This window comes from Alligator sinensis, unplaced genomic scaffold (assembly GCF_000455745.1).
Source record: "Alligator sinensis unplaced genomic scaffold, ASM45574v1 scaffold569_1, whole genome shotgun sequence".
In the NCBI taxonomy this organism is placed as follows: domain Eukaryota; kingdom Metazoa; phylum Chordata; order Crocodylia; family Alligatoridae; genus Alligator; species Alligator sinensis.
In genome coordinates, this window is record NW_005841914.1 from 1,976,269 (window position 1) to 2,001,723 (window position 25,455).

Consider the following 25,455-nt stretch of genomic DNA (forward strand, 5'->3'; position numbering starts at 1 on the left):
TACTTCCATAAGGGCCTGGATGAAAACCACCAATCCAAATACCTGCTAAATTAAGGGAAGGGCTGAAATCCCAATCTCAGCCCAACTCTCCTGATGTCAGCCCATTTAGGTTACGACGACTAATATTCCCTCAATATATGGCTGCCAGAGAGGGAGGGTCACTTCCCAGTAGCTCTGTAACCACCGTCCAACAGGCAAAATGTCTGGACAACTTCAATAAGCAGAGTATCCCTAATGATTTTGGAGATTTGTTCTTGCTTTGCAGGGTGTGTGCTCTCACTGGCCTGTAACGGCCTGAAGCCACCTATAAAACAATGTTGCTATAACCACTGCCTCCAAAACCCCTCTGCCACAGACATCTGCATTCACAGAAGCTAGGGGCTGCTGGCAGGCAGCCAGGCAGGTAGTAAGAAAGGATGCAAAGGACTCAACACAACGCTCGCATGGAAATGGGTAATTGGAGAAAAGCTACAGCAATCAATCTTCTCACCACTAATAACAGGCGTCCAGATACAGCCCGGTGTGCTCGGGGCTTATTGTGCATTCCAGTCTCATTACAAAAGAGTGTAAATTTTTCAGATAATGGACCAAACACCACAGCTTTATTACTTCAACTTCTTATCAACGTGATCAATCACGAAAGAAACTTCCTGGAGATGGGTAAATGGGATGCTAGGGTCACACAAGAGCCTGACTGCACTTAATCCTGCCTCCGTTAAACTCGGTGGATAAAATGTCCGTTAGCTTCAGCGTGCGCTGAATCAGGCCTAGGGCTGAGCATCATTTGGAAACGCACATGATCTGAGCTCTGTTCCCGATTCTTCCAGCGAGCCTGTGCAAGCTCAAGTGACTCGATTCCTCTCTGTGCCTCAGTTTCCACAACAGCGAGAGGAAGTCTGTGTTTACTTCCTTTTGCACAGTTACATTGTGCGACCAATTTAGTGTCTGTCACGCGATTAGTGATCCTGGGGTGGAAGAAGCCATCCGCTGTGTCATGCACTGATATAATAAAACCAGAAGTGCTTTGGCTACACCTCCTGTTTAAACCAGTGCCTCAAATCCGGGGTCGGAGATTTCAAAACACTGGTTCACAGGGTCATCCAACTTCATTTCCAATGGGGACTGGCAAACAAGAGGAGCAGTTTCCCACCCCAAAATATCGTGGCAACAGGCCCTGCTTCTAAGATAGGCAAACCCTGGTATTCAGCTGGAGAATGTAGGAAGCAAACAGGTTTGACAATTTGCTCTGTTCTTTGCCTCGAGTGAACTGCAAACCCTCCCAGTTATAAGAACCGATTATTATTTATATATTACAGTGGCGCCTGGTGGCCTGAACAGAGATTAGGCATCAAGTGTGCCACGGACACCCAGTTCTCTTTCTGAAGAGCTTAAGTTCCAAGTACAGTAGAGAATGAGTGGGAGGAAGGCAATGGTATCAGCAACACTGTCCCGGGGGGAGACTGAGGCACAGAGAGATGAGGTGACTTTCCCAAGGTCATGGCAGGGCTTGAATAAACCCAGACCTCCCAAAGCCCCCATGCATTATTCTGATCATAAAAGACTGCCCTTCCTCTCGCTGGATATTTGTTGGATATTTTGCCCAGCAATAGGGAGAACTTGATTAACCAGAAATGGCACGATAGCCAGCCAATACACAGGCTACTAGGCACGTGCAAAATGTTAACAATCCCTGACCACTGCCAATACAAGCTATATTTGAACTAGTGACCTAGCAGTGAAAGGGCCCAGATCTTATTACCTATCCCCTGAGCCATCTAATCCCATTGCATGAGTCGGTTTAAACAACACGCTTAAGAAGTCTTTTCATTAAGTAGATGCACTAATACCAATGCAGATTATCACCCCTCACTAAAAGGCAACAAGGTCTCAGCTTCTCTATTTATAGAAAGAAGTGTGCACAAGAGCCAACACAATGTGAATGATCCTGACTGTAATTGGTTAATTCATCAAGGCTAATCCTAATATAATTCTTGGGTAAATACTAGCCGTCAGGACAAGGAGAGCGGGAGGGAAAATGGAAGTCCTGCAAGGCAGCCTGGACTCAGACAGGGAGCATATCACAGAAAGGAGCGGGTAAGAGAGAGGCGGGCGACGAGGAACAACTTGCAGATGAAACGGCTCTCTGGAACCGCACAGAGCCAGTGACATTATTCATCACCCACGCATCACCCAAAAAGCGACAGTGCCAATATTGAAGGGACAGATGATGCAAGTGGCCTAATAACGTGGCAGCTGAACTTTCTGTATTTATTTATTCTGCGCGGGGAAAGTTAATGGGAAAACGTTAAGAAGGCATGTCGGCATTACAGGAAAACGAGCATCTTCCAGAGCAAGGGGTCTCCCCTAAGGAATTCTGATACTGGGGACAGCATTTGCACAATAAACCAAGGAATACATATAAAAGAGGCAGAGATGGGATGTAGACAAGATGCGAACGCTCCTCGCGCCTCCTCCCACTCCCAAATCCCAACGAGGTCTTCAAACAAGTCGAGCTGCATTTGCTTCAAAGCACGAAAACGCAGTAAATTCTCAAGGCTTTCTGCTGACAGGAACGCCGGTCCCAATTATCTGCAGATTGAGCCAAGAGACAGAGAGGCCAACCCAAGGTCACTCTCTTCCTAGGGGAAAAGCAAAACAGAAAGAAGTATGGCATCTCACCTGTCCCGCTGGCAGGGCTGACAGCCACCTCTGGCAGTCCAGCGTTGCACCTTGACACGGTAATTGTGCCAGCAAGATGGCAAGACGCCTTCAGCACATGTCCAAGAGCTTCAAAAGCTGCTGTCAACTCAGCCGTGCCTTAGGGACAAACTGTATGCAGCTGAGATCTTCCCAAAGGGAGGCAAGTGTCCATTTCTTATTGGCACTCAACAGTGCCCTACCCGCTACGGCCCCTTTGAAAGTACCAGCCCTTGCAAATAGCTATTGCTATGGAGGAATCATGCAAACAACTATTTCTGATATGGCAGAGCCTCCTTTTCTCATTAACCAATTCATTTGTCTCATTTCACAGATGGACAAGTTGAAGCACATTAACAATGAGAGACTCATACTTGGTCACAAAGGAAGTCAGGGGCCAGGTGGGAGCAGGGCACTGAAAGTTCAGGGTCCCACTTCTGGACTCTGGCTACAATCCTCCACCTCTAGCCCCAGAGATGGACGAGTGATGAAGTTGCCTACTCCGTTCTTCCACCAACGTGAGGAAGGCAACATACGGGGCTCCTGACAAATCTGAACGACAACCCTGCAAGGATGTACTGAAGAGGGAAAGGTCGGAGCGTCGACCCTCCTGGAGTCGGGACCACAAGGTTAGATTTGAGCCTTGTCAGGAATCAAACAGCGCACCTGTATGAAGTGAGATGGATGCTTATTGAACTAGTCAACACGCTGCTTACATTTTGAATTCCACGGGCGGGGGGGTGTCCTGAAGTTTCTCTTGGGTCTCTTCATCCATTCGAGTTGTGCAGTTTTATCTAGCAGAGGACACTTCATCTTGAAGTTTGAGCACGGCCTTGGGAACCTGAACTCCGGGCTCTGACACTGACTTGTTGCGTGGGACTGAACAAGTGACCTAACCTGTCTCCGATACAGTCTCTCCATCTGTCAAGTGAAGATAACACTAACTCCCTGCGATCTGTGAAACCTGATAAAAGCTGCAACGTGCTCTGAAGCCCTTTCTTAAAGGCTGTGTGCAGAGGGTTTGCTTGGCATAGGTTAGCTCTGGTAGTGCTAGCAGCACAGCAAAATGCTCGGTGCAAGCTACAGAACCAGCCCGGAGAAACTGGGCAGTTAAGTCCATGCTGGGATTCCTGCTACCACAGCTATACTTCAAGCTGTGCCTGACCTAACCAGTTTTAAACCAGCTCGGACAGGTACACATGAGCTGCAGTGACAATCCGTGGAGGTTTTTAAGGCCAGGTTTGACAAAGCCCTGGCTGGAAATGAGCTAGCGGGAATGATCCTGCTTTGAGAAAGGGGTTGGACTAGATGACCTAAACACGTATATAGGAATGAAGTGGTTCTGCAAAACATTAGGCCAAAACGTGGCTGTTTGTGGGTTTCCAGGACGAGGTAAGATGCCCCAGCCTCAGAGATGGAGGCTATGAAATTCTTTGAGGATATTGGAAGTGTCAGGAAATCCCTCACGTCTTGTACCTCTAAATGAGCCTAGAGTGTGACAGTTTAAATGGGCTGCAAAGCCTGTCCTCGCTTTTTTCCATGGAGCTGGGGCCTGGAGGGTCCTGCAGGATGACCTGACTTCAGAGACTCTAGCAAGATGGCCTCGGAGCAATTAAATCATTAAAACAAAATCATCTGCTGCCTGGATGTGTGCCTGGTGACAGCGAGCGGGGCATTCTCTGCCCTTCACCGACACTTTCATCCGTGACTTGCAGCGGCACTAGAATAAAAAGCACCACTCAAGATCTGGATCACTGCAGACCATATTAATGGGAACAGGGAAAAGCAGCTTCAAGAATACCTGCTATGCTACTGTAAGGAAGGAAAGCTTCACAAATGAAGAGGCAACAGGTTTAATATGACGGAGTTACTTTTCTGCAGCAGTCACTTTGCTCAGAATAAGGTTCATATATATGTACAGCACCTGGCACAACAGGGTCCTAGCACAGGTTGAAGCCTTGAAATACTACCATAAAACAAAGAACAGTAAACTATCAGCTAAGTCCCTTTGCAGGAAGCTCGCTGAATCAGCTCGGTTTGGAAAGCCCCTTGCTGCGACCACGGAAGAGGAAGGAATTCTGGAGCGAAGCGGTGGGGACTCGCAGTGAATTACTGCTCTGTGCTTTGTGAACAACCGAAGGTTCAAGTTGCACGGGTGGGTGCAGGGAAAGCTGTTCTCTGTGCTTGGCAAAGCTTGTTAAGAAGTCATCGTTTCTTCCAACAACAAATGACACCAGACGGATAGTTAAGTATCTGATCGGCTTCGCTTAAAGATAAATCGCATCCTTTTCTCCCAGAAAGCGAGAGTGTAGTGTGAAATGCTCCAGTACTATGTCACTTTGAAAGACAAAGATAATGCACCAACAGACCACTACATTATGGACATCTCCACGCATTTCCAGAGGACTAGGGGTTTTATCCCCGCCATCCTGACCAAATTCCAACTTGAACCATTACATTTCACCCATCAAATTCCCACAGCAGTTTTGACTGCCTGCAGCGTTCAGTCATTCCCTGTCTTGCTGCCGTGCTGTGCCTTGTTAGGGGAACATTTGTGTTTGCAGCTGCATCCCACCCCAGACAGGGCTGCATTTCTAAGGCAGAGGAAGGACTAGTTTTCAGAGTGAGCTCTGGGAAATAAACATGGAGTCATTTATAACTGTGGCTTTGCTTTATGCTTATTCCACTTAAAGTGAATTTCAGTGAAAGAGCAAGATGAGGATCTCAAAGCACTAAGACTTTTTCTGAGACCCACTTGCTATGGTGTATGCTACAGAAAGGGCCCAATTCTCCTCTCCGATTTTTTTCACTGGTGTAACTCCATCGAGTCCCATGAAGTTGCATCTGATTCAGCACAAATGAAAGGAGTTAATATAGTGTAAAGACAGCCAGTGTGCCCACGCAGTGCTGCGAAGCATTCCCATTTCTTTCTGTGTTGGCAAGGGTTGCTCATCACTGCTAGGCACCTGCTAAAGAATGGCTGAACTTGGACATGCCAAGGCTTAATGCATCACCGGGGCAGCTCTGCTCAGTACAATTACTCCATTACAGTCACCACAATGAATCTGCATCGCCTTTGCTTTGGCAGGTGTGGCCTAGTCATTCACTCCTAAGGTTTTCTGTGCATCACTCAGGGCAGCCAATGGCAAAATCTTTCACTTAGTTAAAATACACAACATGGCTACTGCTGCCAGGGAAGCAAGGATTAAGATTAGTCAAATAATCTGCAAAGGGTTAAGGTGCAAGCCACAGAGTACCTGTATGGGTATATCTCACTGCAGCAATGTGAGTTCCCCCCTGAGGCCCTAGTATCATGGGCATAAGGGCAAAACCAAGGAGACAGTGGGCAGGGCTTATTTGGTTAGCAGAGGACCCAAATCAGGCCATAAGAGACTAATGCAGGAAGCTCAGGGACATAAGATTTCTTTTAGTGATGGGACACACCTTGCACTGGCTAGGATGCTACTGAGGAAAAGCCAGGCTACACTTATTGAACAGAGGTGACAATGCTGTACACTTTGTCCTTACTACTCAAAATCTGAGCTTCCTGATCAATGGTAGGGCTTAGTGCTATCCATAGCGCCTCCCTAGCCATAGGACCAAGCTCTCAGAATAGGTCTAAGCATCAGTATATTAGTGCACTTGCGCCTCAGACACCAGCAGTGAAGTTAAAGCAGCACAGGCTAGCAGAGTGAAAGCCCACTGGGGGCTTTAGGATATGCATTTTGGTTGCTCCCATGTGCTCAAGTCAGTGCTGGCACATCCTTAGTGGTCATTACCCTGGCTACAGTGTGGCACTCAGTTTGATGTGTACATGTGCCCTTCAGTACCCAAAGACCTACTGCCAAATTTATTCTGCTAACAGGGGTCCTGTATTACTGGAGGTGCTCTCTTCCATATAAAACAGGCTCCAGTTACTTGTGGTTCATTTACCTCCTGCATTATAGGATTGTTTACCCAGGTAACATGGCCAAGCAGCAGCTTGAATTGCTAGCTCCTTCCTCTTTAATTTTCTTCTTCAGCTGTTCACAGTATTTCTTGCTTCCTGTATCGAATTATTATGCACTGTGAATTTGCTGTTGCATAGCTCCTGCCTCATACCACAGGCAGCTGAAGCACAGCAGTGAGGGTGATGGTAGGAAAGTGTCTCTTGCTTGCCTCTAGCTGTACAAAGTGCTTTGGGATCTTGGGTTGAAAAGTGCTTGGTAATTACCTTATTAAGACATTGAAGACATATCTACAGGAAGAGAGCATAAGAAGTGTCACAGTTCCCAGATCCCTTCCTTTAAAAATTCATCTTGCTGAGAAGAGAGTCAACCTTTTAAAAATCCCATCTTGCTGGGAGGGAAGTCAAACTTGTAGGGTGAGGAGTTGGCCGGTGGTTGTTATTTCAGCTTTGGATGATTATGGTTATTCAAAGGGTAGCAAATATTAAACAAAAAAAAGGAAGAAAGAAAAAAGATCAATTTGCAAGAGCCAAACTGAAAAGCTCCTGCTCCCATGAGGGGGCAGTTTATGGGACTACTCAAGAGCAATGGTGAGTTGACATAAGGGGTTCACAATCTGGCCCCTACAGTTGGTTTCTGGCCACGCTGCTGATCCTGGACAGTGGTTAGCAGAAAGATCACCCTGCTCAGCTGACAGCTCTGCCAGCAACACATCCAAAACGGATGCAGCTTGGCCAGCTGAAGGTGGCTTCAAAAAGCAAAACTGCTGGGATATGCAGAAGCTGGCTTCAGCTCTGGAGGCAGAAAACCTCTCCCTGCCAGCAAAGATGCATCTATGTCAGGGAATGTTGCCACCAAAGCTGTGCCACCATAGCTGTAGCAAAGGCAGCTTTGTAGCATCAGATGTCACTGTATATCACTGGTCTGTCTTAGGAATCAAACCCTTAGGGATGCTGTGGCTCTGGTATAAAAATCCATGCATTTCTAACATACAGAAAAGGAATTAAATCCTCTTTCTGGAGTGAGATTCCTGTCTGGCCACCCCCCACCTTTTTAGCGATAAATGCACCAAAAGTGATGTGGATTAGACCTATAAGTGCCTGCATTAGCGCCATCACACTAGACTGCTACAAGGTATGAGGGCAGATGGTAGGGAAGCATAAAGCAGCTGTTTACACTGGCTCTTTTTCAGAGGTAGGGAGGAGCCAGAATCTAAACTTTGTATTTGATGAGCTCCATCCTATGGGAGGCATTTGCAGCCCTAACTTGTGCGCAGATGTGAGCTTCGGCCAATGGCTCCTTCTTCACGCCTGCTGAAAGTGAAGTCCCTGGCCTTTTGAGTACTCAAACCCATAAGGGAATTTCTCAGCTTGGGCACCTGTCTAGCCAAATCCGAGGTCAGATCTCCCGCACTACATTCCTCTGGGGCTGGCAGCACTGAGGGGCGAATGAAAAGACACATGCTCATACTTTCTCAGATGTATCTATAACATCCAAGACTTATCTCATCATCACATGGCTTTTTCCCTCCAAGCAGCCCTGCAAGGATGGGAAGTGTTAACCCCATTGCACAGACAGGAAACTGAGGCTCAGGGCAGATCAAGGGGCTTACTCAAGATGAGACAGGAACTGAACCCAAATCTCTTCAGCTTCAATCCAGTGCACTTGCCCAGCAGAGTCCTTCCTGCTTGAGGGAATCGAGTCGCTCCGTTATGTCCCAACCAGAGGACAACCAACGCGCTGCACTACACAGAAGTCAGACCTTGCACTCCATGCTACTCCTGGGCTTTGTGCATCTCCCTGCCTGCTGAGGGTGCTCCTAATGATCCAGGCACTTTTCATTTTAAAGGCCTCATCCAAAACCCAATGGAAAAAAAAAATAGCAATGAGAAGATTCCCATGGACTTCAGTGGGATTTGGATCATACCCTAAATCTGCCAGGTGGTCTGTTCAAAAGACCCTCGTAGCAAGACATCTGCTCTCAGTGGTGACAGATAACAGAACAAGGAGCAATGGTCTCAAGCTGCAGCAAGGGAAGATTAAAAAAAACCTCTCTCAAGGTTTTTAAGGCCAGGTTTGACAAAGCCCTGGCTGGGATGATCTAGTTGGGGCTGGTCCTGCTTTGAGCAGGGCGTTGGACTAGATGTGACCTCCTGAGGTCCCTTCAACCCTCACTTTCTATGATTCTAAGACAGCATCTACCTCTTAAGTGTTGCCAAAAGCATTCGCAGGGCTCAGTGCTGCTCTTGCTTTTTCAATCAATTACCCCAACTTCAGATTTTCCCTTGATGAATATCAGGTATTTTGCAAAAAAGACAGAGCTGCTTTTAAAAACATTCTGCCTCAAGAAAAAAAATCTCTCAGCCCTACCTCCTCCTAACCATAGCACAAAGCAGGAGAAAGGTTCACAGCAGGAGCATCTGGAGGGTCTGAGTTCACGTGTCGCTGACAGCATCTAATCAGATGAAGTATCAGCCCATGATTTTGCAGCCCCCACCCCTGCATCTCTTCTGACACATGGGAAAGTGAAACTGGTTATAATTAGCACCTTGACAGCAAAGGGAGGGAGCTGAGCTCCTATGTTCACACCCTGGGTTGCGTGGGGCTTGCAAGCATAGGGGCACCCATCAGCTCTTCTCACTGGCAAAATAACCCTACGGGGCTATTTTCATCCTTTATACTTGGGTGGAAATAGTGTACTACAGCGTACTTCAGCTTATGCTGAAGGCAAGGGTACAACTTCATAGCTCCCTTCCATTAGTGGCTGGTCTTGCAGGATTTTCTTTTGTTTTTGGTTGGGGTTTTTTTTTTTTGTTTTGCTTTAACATATTTCTTTAATATGCTTCTGATAAGAACAAGGTCAGAAGTGAGAGCTTTAGCGGGCGTGGGAATGGGAAGGGAGGAAATGGTTCGGCAAACAGCATGAAAGAGCTGTGCAACTGGACGGGGAAGACAGAAGTTGGCATGGAGAGAAGGGGAGTTGGAAAAGAGATGGGACCAGAGATGTACAGAAGTGTGGGGCCAAGTGAGAAAAGGCCTGGCAACTGCCCTAACTTTAGACGCACGAGGGCTAGATCTTCAGAGTTTCATCACCTGCTGGGAAGCACAGACTTGCCAGTTCAAGCACCCAGCACTTCCCACTCTGACACCCAGGGCCAGGATTTTCTGGAACCAACATGTACCCAGCGTACAGACCTTGGTGTGAAATCTAGCTCAGGGTGTGGAAGACCCACAGTAGAATAAAATCTGCACATCACAGCTGCTAACCCGCAACATTTTCCCTGACAAAATCTTTGCGATGTTCAACCCGTGCTTCCCCTAGTAGGCGAGCGAGAGAGAGAGACCGATGTGCTGGGGAAACAGAAAGGCCCTGCCACAATTTCATTTTGTAAATTAGAATCAACTGGAAGCTGTTACTTTGGATTAGTTTCTGCATCCGCTGCCTCAATTATGTGCCAAGAGGCAACGGGGCATTTAGCAATAGACTGCTGAACAACCCCAGCTCTCTGGTGTTCACCTAGATGGCAGAAGGCTGAGTGTATATACCTGACAAATGTAGCAGTAATTGCCCTGAAATGCACTGTCTAGAAAGTAGACATACAAACAGAACAAGCAGTTAGGCCCATTTAGAAAACATTATCTATTGGCTCCTAAATAACATAGGCAAAGACACACACACACACACACACACACACACACACACACACACACACACACACCCCCCATGACATCACTGAGAGCCCATCAGAAATGGTGCCTGTCACACAGATCCAATCAAACAATTGCTCCCAGATGTTGCACAGCCTTACTAAAAAAATGCAAAGCCTTCCTAGTGACCCACCAACTGTGTGCAAACTGCTGGCCTGGGGAGCACTCAGCTAGTTCTCAATTGGCAGCTACCTCTAGCCAATTCTTTCCAGATTCTCAATACCCACAGGGAGGCCATGCCTGGACTGAGGACAAGGAAGTATTTCAGGGGCTGCTGCTGTAGCTGCTGCAAAATCTAGAGGTCACATGCATTCTCATCCCTGTGGGTGGGTTTTCCTCAGCCCAAATGCTCAGCAAAGCCCTAAGCCTGCACGCACGCGAGTACATGAATAACTTTACCAACGTGAGTTGCTCCGCTAAACCCAAGGGCAGCTACGCATGGCAGTAAAATGATAGATGTGCTTCAGTGTTTGCGGGTCCAGAGCCCAAGTAAGTTATCCCATACAACAGAGAAGCTTAAAAGGGATTTATTGTGTTGGTTTATTTTAAATTAAACCCGGACACATGCCTCTAGATCCTCAGAAGAGCCTAGTGCAGGGGTCAACAATGTTTTTGGGCAGAGTGCCAAAAACACATGCAACCTTGATCTGCGAGATGCTGGTGTGCCAGGGTGGACAACTGGAGAGCTGCAAGGGGCCTGATCCTTCTTGTGATAGTGCAGTCCCAGCACCTTCCCAAGGTGCAAGTGCCAAGCAAAATGCCTTCATGTGCTATGCTCTCACGTGTGCCAGGGGTTGCCTAATGCCTACCCCTGGCCCAGCAAAGCCATCTGAGGTGCCCAAAAGGGGCCCGATTCTCAGAAGGCTGGCTCTCAGTACTTTGTGAAAACCACGCTCTCTTTGAAGGGTTGCAAATTGGGCACCCAAAAAAAAAGGTATCAGTAGTCACTTGAGAAAGCCTTGGATCCCGATCATAAAAAGTGCTGGTGGAATACTGTAAGATCTGTAGCGCTTAAGTGATCAGGAGGAATGAAGTATGCGGGAGGGGGGTGCATGTGTGTATGGAAAGCAGTGGAGTCTAGCAACAGAAACAACAGAGAATTCAAATAATTGTACTACATAACACTCTGGGTTATAGATAAAGCTTTATTTCACAAATACCTTCCTCCAACTAGCTTGCACGCTTCAAATGGTCTTTACAACCTCTTTCAAACACCTGATCAGATACACTGAGCAGAAAACAAAGTTGTTTGCAAGCCGTCTGAGATTAGGAATTGAGGTTTGGGAGTTTGCCTGGGTCTGTTTTAATTTTCAAAGAGTGTACTGTGCATGTTAAACTGATTAAGCAGCAGCCTAGCCAAAGAGAGAGCGGGAATGTAATTTAGAGTCATGTTGCGAGAAAAATAGAAAGTTAATTTGCGATTTAGCTCACAAAAGGAGAAGGTCGCACTCTTCCCTCTGGTGTGTTGGAGGAGTTGTGTCATAGTTCTTATGAGAGTGCTGAAGAAAGGCGACAGGCACCAAAATGGGCTTACTGGGGGCTCCAGAAAACAGGTTAATGAAAGCGGTAATAGATAAGAGAATTCATTCTCTTAGCAGCATAGTCCATAAGTAACATGCCCTTTTTTGATAAAGCAAGACATCCTGCAGATTAAAACAAATATCCTCAAAGGTTTTGATCCAGAGGCCAATGAAGCCAGAAGAAAAACTCCACCAATGGACTTTAAATTAGGCCTCCAAATACCTTTCATCCTCCTGTTGCTGCTCTATGAGCTACTAACATGCACAACAGATGAACAAATAGACCAAGCAATGCCTGCTGCTTCCTGTTCATTCACTTGCACGCTCTCCAATGCCACAAGCCTGGAGCTGGTTGGCATCCAAACACCCTTACAGATCAACGCATGAACAAATGAATGGGAGCCAAGGAACCGTGGTATGAAAAGTCATCGTTACAACTCCAAGGCAGCAGCTGGATGTGCCTACAAGAACCCAGCACCCTTATGGGTTGCATTTAAGTCAGGAGTCTGCCCAGCTACAACAGTTTGCTAGAGCCTGGCCTATGGCAGAGTAAGGGAATTCCAGGTACCGGTTACAACAGTCAGGAGTTGGGATCCCCTAGATTACTGCCAGGAAGGAAATACTGCTGTGGTTAAGGACAGTAGGGCGACAGTCCTTCGGTGGCAGGCGCCTAACCTGCAGAGTCTGAAATCCTGTGCAGACTGTCCTTGAATTTACAATGCCACTGATGGAGAAATCACTATTCTTTCCTGGGCGGGATGCAATGGAGTCGCCCACCAGCCTGCAACCGGACTCTGGTAAAATGTATTTTGTTAGCAATAGCGATTTCATCCAACTTCCGAATGGCGGGGGCTGGCAGAGGGAAGCGTAACCATGCCATCCAGAGAGCATGCTCACCTGCTGGTTAAATTGCAGAAGAGCGCTGGAAGAGACTTCAAAGAGAAACTGCTCATCAGCTCCCCTGGAGTGCGGCAGGTTCTGTGATTGTGTCGGCTAACGCGGAGGAAAAGGGAGGAAGGGCGTAATAGCAACAGCAAAAAGGCAGTGGAAAAAGCTGATGAGGGCCCACGCTGAGGCTCAATATCCTGAACCGGAGCATTTGGATGGCAGCTCTGTGATTTCATACGTTTGGCCACAGCTAAAGGAAGAGGGGGGAAGTTGGTGCTCCGTGCCTCGGGATGCCTAATGCAGAATTATAATGCAGGGCTAATGAAAGGGACGGTCTGTCTAAACAATAGGTCCAACCTTCATCAGTATGAAACTGAGGCAGCTCCATCATAATCAAGGATGTACTGCAGCCCCAGACCAGCCCAGGACTTTGGCACAGTGATTCCTGTAGGCTGCTCAATCCAAAACCAGTTCTACAGAGCAAGCTCTTAGAACAAAGACCAGCAGGGCAGCATGGCAGTAACAAAAAAGAAACCAAATGAAGGCACAACCCCTTGCTACCAGGACAGATAATCATGCTCAAGAAGCAAAAAGGGGCATTTGGATTGTCCCTTAGCCTATTTCCCCAATTTTCTCATTTCCCCACAATTTTCAAGGGAAATAGTATGGTTCCATCTTACAATGGATGTCAAGAAACCAGCCCGATGCTGTCAGTGAGAGGGTAGCTGTGCCTGCCCCACTTCTGTTCCTGGCCTCAACACGAACCTTCCCACCCATTCCAAGGGCCTTATTTTCCTCTTTTGTCAGCATAGGTCTGGAGTTACTGATGTCAATGTGAAGCTGGAGACAACAGCAGCAGGTATGAAGAGCTTTAGTGGTACGTGTCAGATATGCCATGTAGCACTGCTGCAGTACCCCAGTCCCAGCGGGCAGGTATTCCAGTTTGTTGGCCATATGCACAGAGGATTGCAAATGCTCCGCGCTCTCCAACACCGAGCACTGAGCTCGCTTGCTTGGTGCCGTTAGGCCTCCATTACAGCTGGGGAGGAGAAATCCATTCCCTTTCCTGCTGGCTTCCTTGTCATTCTTGTAGGAAAGGTCTTTCTACCCTGGGTTTGCCTGGATGCTCAGGAATGAAATCCATAGCAGAAAGTCTCTTGTGACACATTCTGAGATGCCTCTTCTTCCTCTTTTAAGGAGCCATTTCATTCGGTGACAAGACATTTTTATCATAATGGTAATTCTCATGTTAGCTTGAGGGAGGGTCTCAACTTGAGGGAGACTGTCCCCAAGTCCCGGCCAAGTCACAGGCTCCGAGATGCTTCATATCACTTGGTGACTCAGCTGGACAAAGTGACCTCACATAAGGTCCCTTCCAGCCCTACTTTCCCGTCATCCTATGATTCCAGTTCCCAGCTGTAGAATGAGGAAACTATTCCCTTTCTCCCATCCTCTATGTCCCTCATTCATTTGGACTGCAAGATCTTCAAAGTAATGGCCATCTGTTCTTACGCATCTGTGCAGCACCTTACTCTCAGCTTGGGTCAGCAGGCCTAACACTGCAAGAAGAAGAATAACTACTAAACAAAAGACTCTGGCATGCGATTAAATATTGCTGTAGTGCCTCAAGGCAGAGCAGGCTGGGCTTCAATGAGCCAAGTACTGTATAAACCTCGGAAACAACAGTCTCTGCCCCAAATTGATTCCAGTTTAAAGACCAAATAAAACATGAAAGAGGCAAGCAGGCCAGTCAAGGCAGGAGAGGGGAAGGTGGGATAACATACATAACAAGAGGCGTGCATGCAACTCTTAGCTAATCAGGAGCCCTGATCACAACTTGCCATCAGACTAGCTGTATAAATATGTACACGAGTCCACGGGCAGTAGAGACAGACAACAGCTAAAGGGTTGTGGAGCTTTCCTTTAATGACATCTCCCATGGAAACCAATCCAGCATGTGACACTAAGATCAAAAGTTCCTGCCTATGACAAATATAATGATTCAAATGTTATTAAAAAAAGATGAAACTCCAAACTTTCAAAATGTCAGTCATCTTCAAAACTTCAAAGTATCGGTATTCGCTGCACCAGCCTCTGCAGAGAAAGAGATAGGAGGGGGCAGCTAAGCCACATCACATATACTTAATGTTCCAGTTTTTAAACATGCTACCTCAATAGGGAATATGTGAATGCACACCCCAGGAAATTACAATGGAGAAGCCCAGTTATCACAGATGACTTGGTGAGAAAAACCTTAGCTAGTCAAGCTGTTTGCTACAGGCAGAAGTGCGTTTTAAACAGCAAAAGGAGACAAAGAAAGTGAAGCCCATTGTGTGAGAAGCCAGGCAGTGGAGTAGCCTGGGCGACACTATGCTTATTCCATAAGGTAAGGCTTCAACTCCGCTAGCCCTGAAATGTATGGATGCAATTATCTATTCTGTTCCAGCGACTAGGATATTAAAAGGTTCCAAACTGTGAACAATTAATTTACAGTAAGATTTACATAAACCTCCACCAATAATTAGCGTCAAGGAGAGGCAGATAAGCATTGCAATTTTATGGGTGTTAGTGCGGAAAAAGTAATTTGCAATTGGCAATGCTGGTCAGGCACAGATGTTTCAGCTGATAGTTCAGCACAGAAAATGGCAGCTCTTGTCAACATCATCTGCAAATGGGGGTCGTAAACAATCTGGAGGAGGAGAGCTATAAACTGGATCCTTAACGGTGGGCTGTGTAGGTAAACTTGGAGACAGATTGAGGACGAGGAGGAGCTCTAAGCCTCCTGAGGCAACTGCGCTCGTCTGCATTATCTTCCGAGATCCCTTCCAGCCTTAATGTCTATTCACAGACATTCATTTCAAATTGGGGCCGATGGTTCTCATTCAGTTGCTCGCCCTTACCCCTGAAGAGAAGGACTTAAAACGTATTATAACATGCCCATCTAAATGGCACGTAGGCAGTGGTGTAGGACCGGATAAGAACTGAAGGTCAAACCAAAACCAACTAGTGAACTGGTCACAAAAACCGTTATCATCCGGGTGGCTTGGCACAAAAGATGCAAGGCATCCATTTGCTTTTGCTTGTAGACTTTTGCAAGTGATGTTATCTACACCCTCCAAGATTCACAGAAGTGCAGGGCTGGAAGGTATCTTGTGAGATCATCGCGTCCAAGCCCTTTACGCCGACCGACCCACCGTGCTCTGGAGTGAAGCATAAGCCCTGTGGCATCATCTGGTCTTTACAAGGTAAGGAAGAGGTTCTGGGGTCCACCTAGGAAAGGGAACTCCCCTCCAGGCAGCCCCAATTGGTCGTGGACCTCCTGGCTTCCTCAAGAGACCTCACTGCTGCTAGGGCCTACTATCCACCTGGGGGATGAAAGTAAGCCAGCGTGTTTGGGCTTGGAAGTCGAACTCAAGCAGGAGTAGGCTCACATACTAACTAAGTCAACTTAACTAAGTTAATTTAAGTTAAGCCACTCTGGAGTATACACACATACACCTCCTTGACGCGGTCAAATAACCCCAGCAAGGAGTGCGTTCAATGAAGTTGACTTAGTTCACAAATTGGCTGCCACCGCGTGCGACCCTTTGGTAGTAAGATACTTGGTTCAGCATTTGGGACAATGAAGACTTCCCTCCATTCCATCACCCACCGAATCCTCTAGGGACAAACTAAACTAAATGTTCTTTCTTTCTGGAAGAATTAAACGAGGGATCACGCTCCGAGCTGGGGAGCTAAGCCAGGAGGACACAGAACCAGGATGCAGTTACCCCCTTCCCTGATTTCATCAACCCGTACCAGGGTTGTAGTGGTATATACACCATCTTTAGCCTTCCACATTCTCAAGTTTTTACTGATTTTTCACTCAAAAAAACAAAAAACAAAACCAGGGAATTTATAAGTATTTGGTTTTACTGATTTACACCCGTTTTTCAGTTCAGATCCCTGTTAACCGGCATGAGAGGGGAATGGGCTGCAGCCGCTGCCTGAGGGCATGGGGCTTCTGACTCCAGGTGGGGTGGGCCGGCTGGGTCACGGGAATAGCTCCCGGGGTGGGTGGGTGTGAGCTGCACCACAGCGGCTCCAGCTTCGGCCCTGCCCCAGGTGCTGGGAGCTGCAAGCCCCGCAGGGGGATGGGGCAGGTGGGAAAGCCCAGCCCCATTCCCTGCAGGCTGGGGCCGGCAGCAGCACTGCGCTCTTCCTGGTGCTCGGGGCAGGTGGCAGCACACTCTCGTCCCACACGCAGATCCGGGGACACGTGCACCCCGGGGAGAGTCCGGCACCGGCCCTCCAGCCCTCCCAGGGGGCACTTAGCAGCAAGAGCCGTGACTCCTGCCCTGCACCCATTGACAGCTCCCCCCGTTTTGCTCCCTGCTGCAGCGCCGGGAGCAGCCAACAGGCTGTGCCGCACCCCTCCCCCTGCCCCTTCCCTAGTCCCAGCCTTACTCCCTCCCTCCCCGCTGATTCCCTTTAAACCATTTTTTTTTTTTTCCCTTTTCTTTTTTTCATCCCAGTTTCATCCTGGTTTTTGTTTCGAAAATAAACCCCCAGATTGTTTTTTGTTTTTGTTTTGTTTTAATAAAACCTGAGAATGCGGAACAATACTCATCTTATAATGGTCCAGGCTTCTTAGCAAGCTTTGGTAACATGACGATTTAAACCCGAAACCATATAACAATAAAACAACTCAAAAAACAAAATGAACCCAATGTAGGTGGCTGCACAACAATTAGAAGCACGGCCAGCAACTCATGAGCACGACTCTACTGTGATAGCAACCTTAACTACACAAGGCGCAAGACGACAATAATCAGGGATTATCTACCCTGGTCAATTTGAAATCATTTTATGGGGATAGTTATTTAGTAGAAGCTCCATGCATACGCTCTTCTCCAGAATCAGAATGCATTTGTTCTAATTTAATTTAAATCACTTCATCTACTGGCTTCAGGAATAAATTATTCCAAAATCATTTCTGCGTTAAATTTCCAAGGGCAGACAACCCCATAGTGATAACCGCCAAAGGTTTGGAAAGCAGGTCAAGTTGAGCCAGAAAGAGTCTGGACATATCGCTGACGCTTCTCTCTATTCAAACCTCATGTCTGCAAAATAAGATAGGGTCTCTTTCTAGGTCAGAGCCTGTGGCAAGATTTTTACCATTTCCTACTTTCAGCACGCCAGAGACATGGTGCATCTAGTTAGACCCTTGCAAGCCCAGAGAGAAATAAGAATCTTTCATGGGACTGTGGCTCCCTTAGGAAGATTGTAACTCGCGGGGAAGTTTATTGTCTCTAAGCAATTAAGAGACTTTGCAGTATTAACTTCAAACACTGAACTTAAGAGGAGTTTGACCTTCAAGAACCAGTTCTGTGACTCCTTTAAAGCTGTATCTCTACCTGATCGTCCAGACGCTCTTTCAGCCATTTGCATGTTCAAAGAACCGTATAAACAAATGTGTACTAATTAATTCTAATCATTCTCCATGTTGAGAAATATTATGCCAGCAAGTAATTATAATGTGCAAGCGCATTGTGAAACACAAGGGAGAGGGAAGGGTTACGTTCACATGGGCAGTCTTCAATTCAGCATTTCTTACCGGAGCATGCAGCTTTCAAGCTCCCTTGAAAGCACTTTTCATGATGTCCTGACACCTGCATGGAGGAAGGAGAAGGACCCTGATCATGCAGTAAGGTTCATACTCGCTCACAGGTTTCTGCGCTCAGGGAACTCGCAGAAGGGGTTCCCAAGCTTGCAGAAAATCAAAACTACTCCACCCATTAAGCATGAGGTGATGCCTCAGTTTCTCCATTCAGTGAAAAGCCCCATTTCCTACTCTTCACAGGTCCTGCTGCTTTTTGCTCCCAGGCCAAGAGCAACAGCAAAGACAAGCAACCTTATGAAGGGTGGAAGGAAGCCTCCCTACCTCCTACAAACGTGGAGCGCAGAGCTGCTCTCAACAGACCGCTACATGAAGTTTTAGTCATCAGGATGTTCTTGACCTTGCTGGTGAAGGAGGTTAGGGGATCTCTGGAGAGTCTGCTCCTGGCAAGTATGACCAAGGGGCTCTGCCAGTATTTCAGCCTTTCCTTATTCATGACCCTCCTGGAATGAGATAAAAATCAGGCTCTAATCCTAAACGGTGTAGATGATCTTCCACTCCCGCCGGGTCCAATCTTGGCTCCCACCAAAATCACTGGCACAGAATGGGCTTGTAGGAGGCACTGGGCCCAATCTTGCACCATTTAAATCAATGGGAATTCTTGCATCAACTCAGTGGGTGTCAAGGACAATCAGCATGTCTCAGAATCGAGCCCTCTTATTTAACAGCGAACTCTAAATGCCTCATCGTAACAAAATTAATGAATATTTGCCCGTTGTAGGGGACACAGTAAAATGTAACCTTTACTGGAATCTTTTCACAAGGACAATTCAAATGTAAAGCTTTCGAAATCTGTTTCCATGAATTCAAGTTCATCTCAATGCTTAACTCATTGAAGGTTTGCGTGATGACTGTTTTTCATTTTGTTTTGTTTCAAATCTGCAGTTTCAGATACTTTCATGGAGCCTCAGCTTCCTCCATTTAAGTTCACAGGCTGCTAATAGCAATCCCATTGAGGGTTCAAGAAAATAAAACATTGTGCTTAAAAAAATATCCATGCCCCTCTCTGGAAGTCTTCCCAGCAGTCTTTGTAGTCTGGCCTTTTCAGCAGGGAACTGGACTAGGAAGCAGAACATCAGGGTTTAGCTCCCCAAGACTTCCTGTGTGACCTTGGCCAAATGTCTTCCTTTCTGTGCCTCAGTTTCCCATCCTCCATCTGATGCACTTAGACTACAAGCTCTTTAGAGCTGTCTCCTACTATGTGTTTGTACAGTGCCAAACATGGAATTGGGACAGTGGCACTGATCGGGGCTGCAACCTTAAGTGCAAGCAAAATGCAAATCATAACGCACTTTTCTTTCATGTAGGGATGCATAGAGGTTTTGGAACAGGGGTTACCCATTATTCTAGTTTTAGACAGTGGTCAGCAATTTATAGTGAAGCTAAGAACATAAAGCAAATGGTTTAGAAAGGCATTTTAGAAGCCTTGGAATTTCACTGGGAATTAAAAAAAAAAAAAAAAAGATTCAGAATTTAAATACTCTACACAATTCATCACATGTAGATCATGAAGTGCTAGACAAGGAGAGGGAAGGGTCCATCCTATTTTACAGATGGAAGGCAGGGTAAAGTGGCACCTTAGAGACTAACTGGTTTAGAAAGACATGAGCTTTTGTAGGCAATAGCCTACTTTGTTAGATGCTATGAAAGCATCATTGTGTCTGACAAGGTCGGCTACTGCCCATGTAAGGTTATACCTGTTTGAACCAGTCAGTCTGTAAGGTGCCACCCTGCCCTGCCTTCTGCCTGACTACAAACTAACATGGCAAACTACCTCTTTCTACTTTACAGGTGAAGTAACAGGAGATATGAAGAAAGGAAGCAACTCAGTCTGGTGAAGCAGATTCTCTTGACAGCGCTAAATGCAGTGGCCCTTCTTGCAATAATCTCAGTGGCACTTTTCCATGCAGGAGGCCTAATACAGTGTGATCGCACAAACTAGCTGGTTCAGATTGAATCAATTGCTCTTACAATCACCAGAGGAAAGGTAGGGGGCCTCGCACAGTAAATTGCAAGTGTTAGTTACTACTTCCAAAAAAGACGAGTGAACTTTGGCTAGAGAAAAATAAGCCCCACTGAGATGCTGAATGCACTGGGAAAGACAGACAACCAGCTCAGCGGTGCAATCTGGAGATCAGCCTGTTTGCATTAATGATTTTCAGCTCAGAGATTGGCAGGGCTAGCATTGAAGAAGGGGTCACAGAAGAAGGAGTCGCTTTACAGTGCCTGCTTGTGAGATGGAAACAAGGGGCCCTCAGGGTTAAGCTGGTTCTTCTCCAAAGAGAGTTGCTGTTCCCTCCCTCTGCACTTAAAATGGATGCTGCTTCCCTGCCAAACTAATCGCTACCATGATGGGCATTTCTGCAGCCCCTTTCATCTGAGGCTTTCAAGGTGCCTTCCACACTGTTAATGGCATTGACCACCCTTTGTTTGCCAGGCTTTCGGGATCTGCTCCCCTAGCATCTGGGAGTAATGGAGTAACACACAGGCAACAGGACTGAAGACCAAAGCGGCACAACTGAAGCGACAAGAGGCGAGTAGCATGTAATGTAGTGAGCTGGAATTTAACCTGGCATAGTGGCTGATGCTGCTGACTCTCTGGAAGATGTCTGTGGGACCTCAAACAGAGGAGCTTGGCAGCCCAAGATTTCAGCCAAAGCCAGGGACCGTGGGTGGGTCAGTGCGTGTTAAAGTGACTGTTCAGTGCTGATGCAGGAGTACCCCATCCTGCACGCCAATGACGGACACAGTCCAAGAATTGGAGTAGCATGCAGCTGTCCGTGGTGCCCAGAAGTCTTCCACCCAGCTCTGCTGGCCTTGAATGGTGCAACTGGAGCATATATATTTGTAACGTTTGCTTTATTCTGCAACATAAGAACTGCTCTTGAAAGCTTGAGCATCTCTCTCCCCTACTGATTTAATCCACCGCAGAGAACGCACAGATTCCCCACACCTTGCTACAAAGGCAATTATCCCAAGCAGCCCCCTTTTATTGGTCTCTGCCCTTGATTACCACTTAGCACCAGGGATGTATATTGGCACAGCTCTGAAAAGAGCAGCTCAGTTTTTAAAAGCCAACTAAGGAAGTTAGCCGCTGAAGTCTCATAACACAGAAGGGAGGCAGCAGAGGCAGCCTGCTTCGCTGCTACGGCGAAGGCCTCTAGACAGCTTTGAAAAATCACAGCGCCTATTAGTCATCTGCTGTTGCAGAGCCAGAGCAGTGAAGCACAGGAGCACAAAGCAAGTTGCGTAGGTCCTACATAAATAACAGCTTTGTCTGCCTGACACTTTTAGTAACCATGGGCTGGATTTGATCCGATTTTTAAAATCTGAAGAATTTTCCCTATTTGAGAGACAAACATTGCAATGTAAAAGGCCTCGATTCAGCCTAGCATTTGAGCACATGCTTAAAGCACGTGCTTATGTATTTTGTTTTGCTTTTTTAAATAAGGATGAATGTAACTTTAAGCATATAAACCAGCGCACACAAATTCTTGAGACAACCGCAATGTTTGCCTCTTTTGTAATGTGGCTGTGTTAACACACTTGAAAGAAAGAGAGAACACAGTACAGTCCTGCTGCAATGGGATTGCTAAACTCAGTTCAGCTTCCTTGGGAGCAGTGTCAAGCCCATTATGAACATGCACAGGTGGTTTCTTGCAACCAAGCGAAGAATTCGGCATTTGATGAATCTGAGACATGAAGAACAGATGTCTACAAGAAGCGTTGCAAGAGCCTTCCCCAACAGCAGAGTTCACTCGCGAATCCCACTGCAGGTTGCAGCATGTCATCCGTGTTTTATTTGGCTTTTACAGGCAAAGCACACATACTCTCGTCTCCAAGCAGACAGGCCCGCTGACTTGGAGCAGCCCAGTATGTTTTTGTTCAGTGCAGAGACGGCTCCGTACCAGCAGGACTGATGACACAACTGGTAGGCTGGAATACTTCAGGTTCAATGTTCTCTTTGGAGCAAGAGACAAAGCCATGGGCCAAATCCTCACTAGCAGAAATCAGTCCACTTCTGCAGAAATCAGCACACTATACCAATTTACACCAGCTCAGGGCCTAGTCCCATATTCTAGAGTCAGTCCAACAGTGCTAATGCACCAAACACCTCACGTTGGCCCGCATGCAACAGCAGGAGCACACGCACTTTTAAAAATTATTGCTGCATCCAAATAAGCCCATCTGCTCCCTTTTCCCACCCTGAACTTGGTTTATCATGTACTCATGGTAGGTAATCCTGCAAACCCTTTTTACCTACCGCTGGCAGGTAGCCCAGTGTCCGTAGTAAAGGACTTCAGTAGAGCACTTCTCAGACAGCAAGTGCTATGTTTGGTAATTCCCAGACTCCATCATCAACAGTCTAATTTCTACAGTCTAACATATGATGGGCCAGTGTTTTTCACGTCTCTCTGGCCAGCACAAGACAATTAGGACCAAGCGTAAAGCAGAACAAACCAGCTAGGCAATAAGAGAGTGCCCTTAAGCACTGCTGATCACTGCTCAGCTCAGCCTAGAGAAGAGGTCACATGTGCGTGAATGGAAAGCACCAGGAAGGGTTGTAGGTAGATACAAAGCACACCTGGTTGCAACTAGTAACCATAATTAGCCCACTTCTGGCTAACAATTGTGACATGTTAATGGAGAAATTAATGTTAATACCTCAAAGAACGAATGAGAGAGATACATGGCCTGGCAAGGACACTGAACTGGGACTGGGGGAACCTGGGCTCTCAATTTGCTCTATGATTTGGGACAGATTAACTTCACCCCTCTAGCCTCCATTTCCCTGCTTCATCTTTGCTTGCTTACCTATTTAGAACCAATTTCTTTGAGGTCTCTTGCTATGGGTATGCACTGGGCTTAATACATTTGGGGGGGGGGGAGGAGTCAGGCATCATTTGAGGCCTCCAGGCACCCCCACAATAAAAATAAAAATTGAATACAAGTCCTATATCAATGAATAACGACAGACTTAAAACTACCCCCCAGAATCAAGAGGAACTCTGCCTGCTGGTATAACATACCATGAAAAAAGGATGCTTCCATTCTTCTGTTACATACCTGCTTTGCTATCATGCTTAGCATTTGCCTTTCTAAAATGCTATGGGGCAGATTTTCAAAAGCATTCAGCACTCCCTCTCACTGATCCCAACCCGAGCTGGACACCTAAGCCACCTCTATAAATATGGTCTTTTTCCAGGACGTTGCATCATATTCATTCCAGAACTCCCACTCTGCAAATTTAGCAATACTCCTTTATTTGGGAGTGAAACAATATGTATTGGTAAAATTCAAGTATTCTAATTTAGTATCCATTTCTTCATGTACTTCGGAGCCATCAAAAAAATTCAGACTCATTTCCAGATTAGAGGATGGAAAAGCAGGCTTTGCAGATCTTAAATCCTTGCAGGCTGGACACATGCATCCCAACTGCGGAAACATCAATTCTAAGGAACTGAAGAAATCATCAGTATCTGTTTGGGCAGCCTGCCTTCTCCGCCAATCCTCAGACATTGTTGTGGGAAAAGCTTAATTCAGTTTGGTGCTTCTAGAAATAATACCCAGGAGTAAATATGTGATTTCCAAAAGCACAGAGCATCTGTTGCCAGGGTAAGAACCGTTCTGCTCTAAGTAAATACATAAATAAAGGGCACCCATTTAAGTGCCCAGCTCCTATGCCCCATTCCGGATGGCCTCACCTATAAACACCGCTCAATTTTACCCACTGATTTGGGGCCCAGTCCTGCAAACACTAAGACGCAGGGGTAACTGTACTCAAGCAAGTAGTGTCATTCATGTCAAGGGGTTCACTGAAATACAGCTAGCCATGAGTGTTCATGTGTGGCTGTGCTCTCGTGCAACACAGAAATTCAGAGTCTGAGAGTCGCACAATCAACGGGAGTATTCTAATGGACCAAAATGAATGAATGAATACATACTCCAGCTCCGAGTCCGCATCCTTTACATCATCTGATCTTGCTTACTGGCAACAGGCCAATACTTTTTAGATGTTGCCAAGGCTTCAGGCCTTTCTATCAGCACCCACATAACAGCTAAGCTAAACCTCTACCCGCCATATAGAACTTTACACAAAACACACAGTCCAACGTACCCAGGACACCACTCTCCCATTGAAGCACGGTAGCTTTGCATTGTCATCCGAGATTTCTTCCTTCACCACCCTGAAAAATAAAAACAAAGAGGTTGCATGAACAACAGATCGAGGCAGATACCATTTAACAGATGACAAAACCCAGTCCCAACCCGAGACGTCTTTACACTGACGGTCCCAATGCAGCCCTGAGGCCTTGTACAGTAAACACTTTTCCATTAAGATCTAACAGCATTCTCCTGTATTGTGTACTATTCATGTCCTCTACTATTAGCCTCATGAAAAAGCCTCTGCCTCCAAGTTGCATTTCCTGTTCAGAATTAAATTTCTTGCACAGTCATTGAAAAGAACCAGTCATCTGTTGGACAAAAGGTACAAGGTAGCTCCATGTGCGAGTCTGATGGTCAAGCTGTCATTTTCCTCCAATTAAATCACTTTCCAGTATATTTGCAAAGATTTAGACACTCATTAAATTCCTTAGTTGGTTTCTGTGTCTGTGAATTTCCCCAGCATCTAGAGCCAAATTCATTGATTTTTATGGGCTTTAGATCAGGTGCACAGCAGGACTGCTAGACTCAATGCACACTACTATCAATGCCCCATCACTACTGATGCTAGCACTGACAGCTACTGCAGGATCAAACCCTCTGGTCATTGTCCCACCCTCGTTCCCCCCATATTGCAGCCTGCAACTCCTCCTGAAGTAAGAAAATGCCTGCGAATGAATCAACTGGAGGCCTGCAGTTCTGAGCACTGGAAATTCAGGAGGAAAGAGGGGACTGCCTAGGATGATCTTTTCCAGTTAAACACAAACACAAGAAAGAAATTCTCCATAAAACCAGACAGATCCTAGCTCTGCAGGGGTACTTTGAATGAGAATCAGTCCCATGAGTGGTAAAAAAAAAAAATTTTTAAAGA

The 25,455-nt window shown here is 46.5% G+C and overlaps 1 protein-coding gene and 1 long non-coding RNA gene across 4 annotated transcripts in view; both read right to left on the reverse strand.

The window, feature by feature from the left end:
• Positions 1 to 25,455, reverse strand: part of DVL1 (dishevelled segment polarity protein 1) — a 139,954-nt gene that overhangs the window by 75,163 nt on the left and 39,336 nt on the right. For all 3 annotated transcript variants that reach the window (XM_025198117.1, XM_025198118.1, XM_025198116.1), the window contains exon 2: positions 24,538 to 24,607. In XM_025198117.1, the coding sequence (XP_025053902.1) occupies positions 24,538 to 24,607 (70 nt within the window). The remainder of the gene's footprint in view (positions 1 to 24,537; positions 24,608 to 25,455) is intronic.
• On the reverse strand, positions 14,331 to 18,909 carry LOC112549474. Its single transcript, XR_003092894.1, has 3 exons — positions 18,684 to 18,909; positions 18,357 to 18,411; positions 14,331 to 14,854 (listed from the first exon to the last, which is right to left on the reverse strand). It is a non-coding gene; the product is annotated as an uncharacterized LOC112549474 (long non-coding RNA).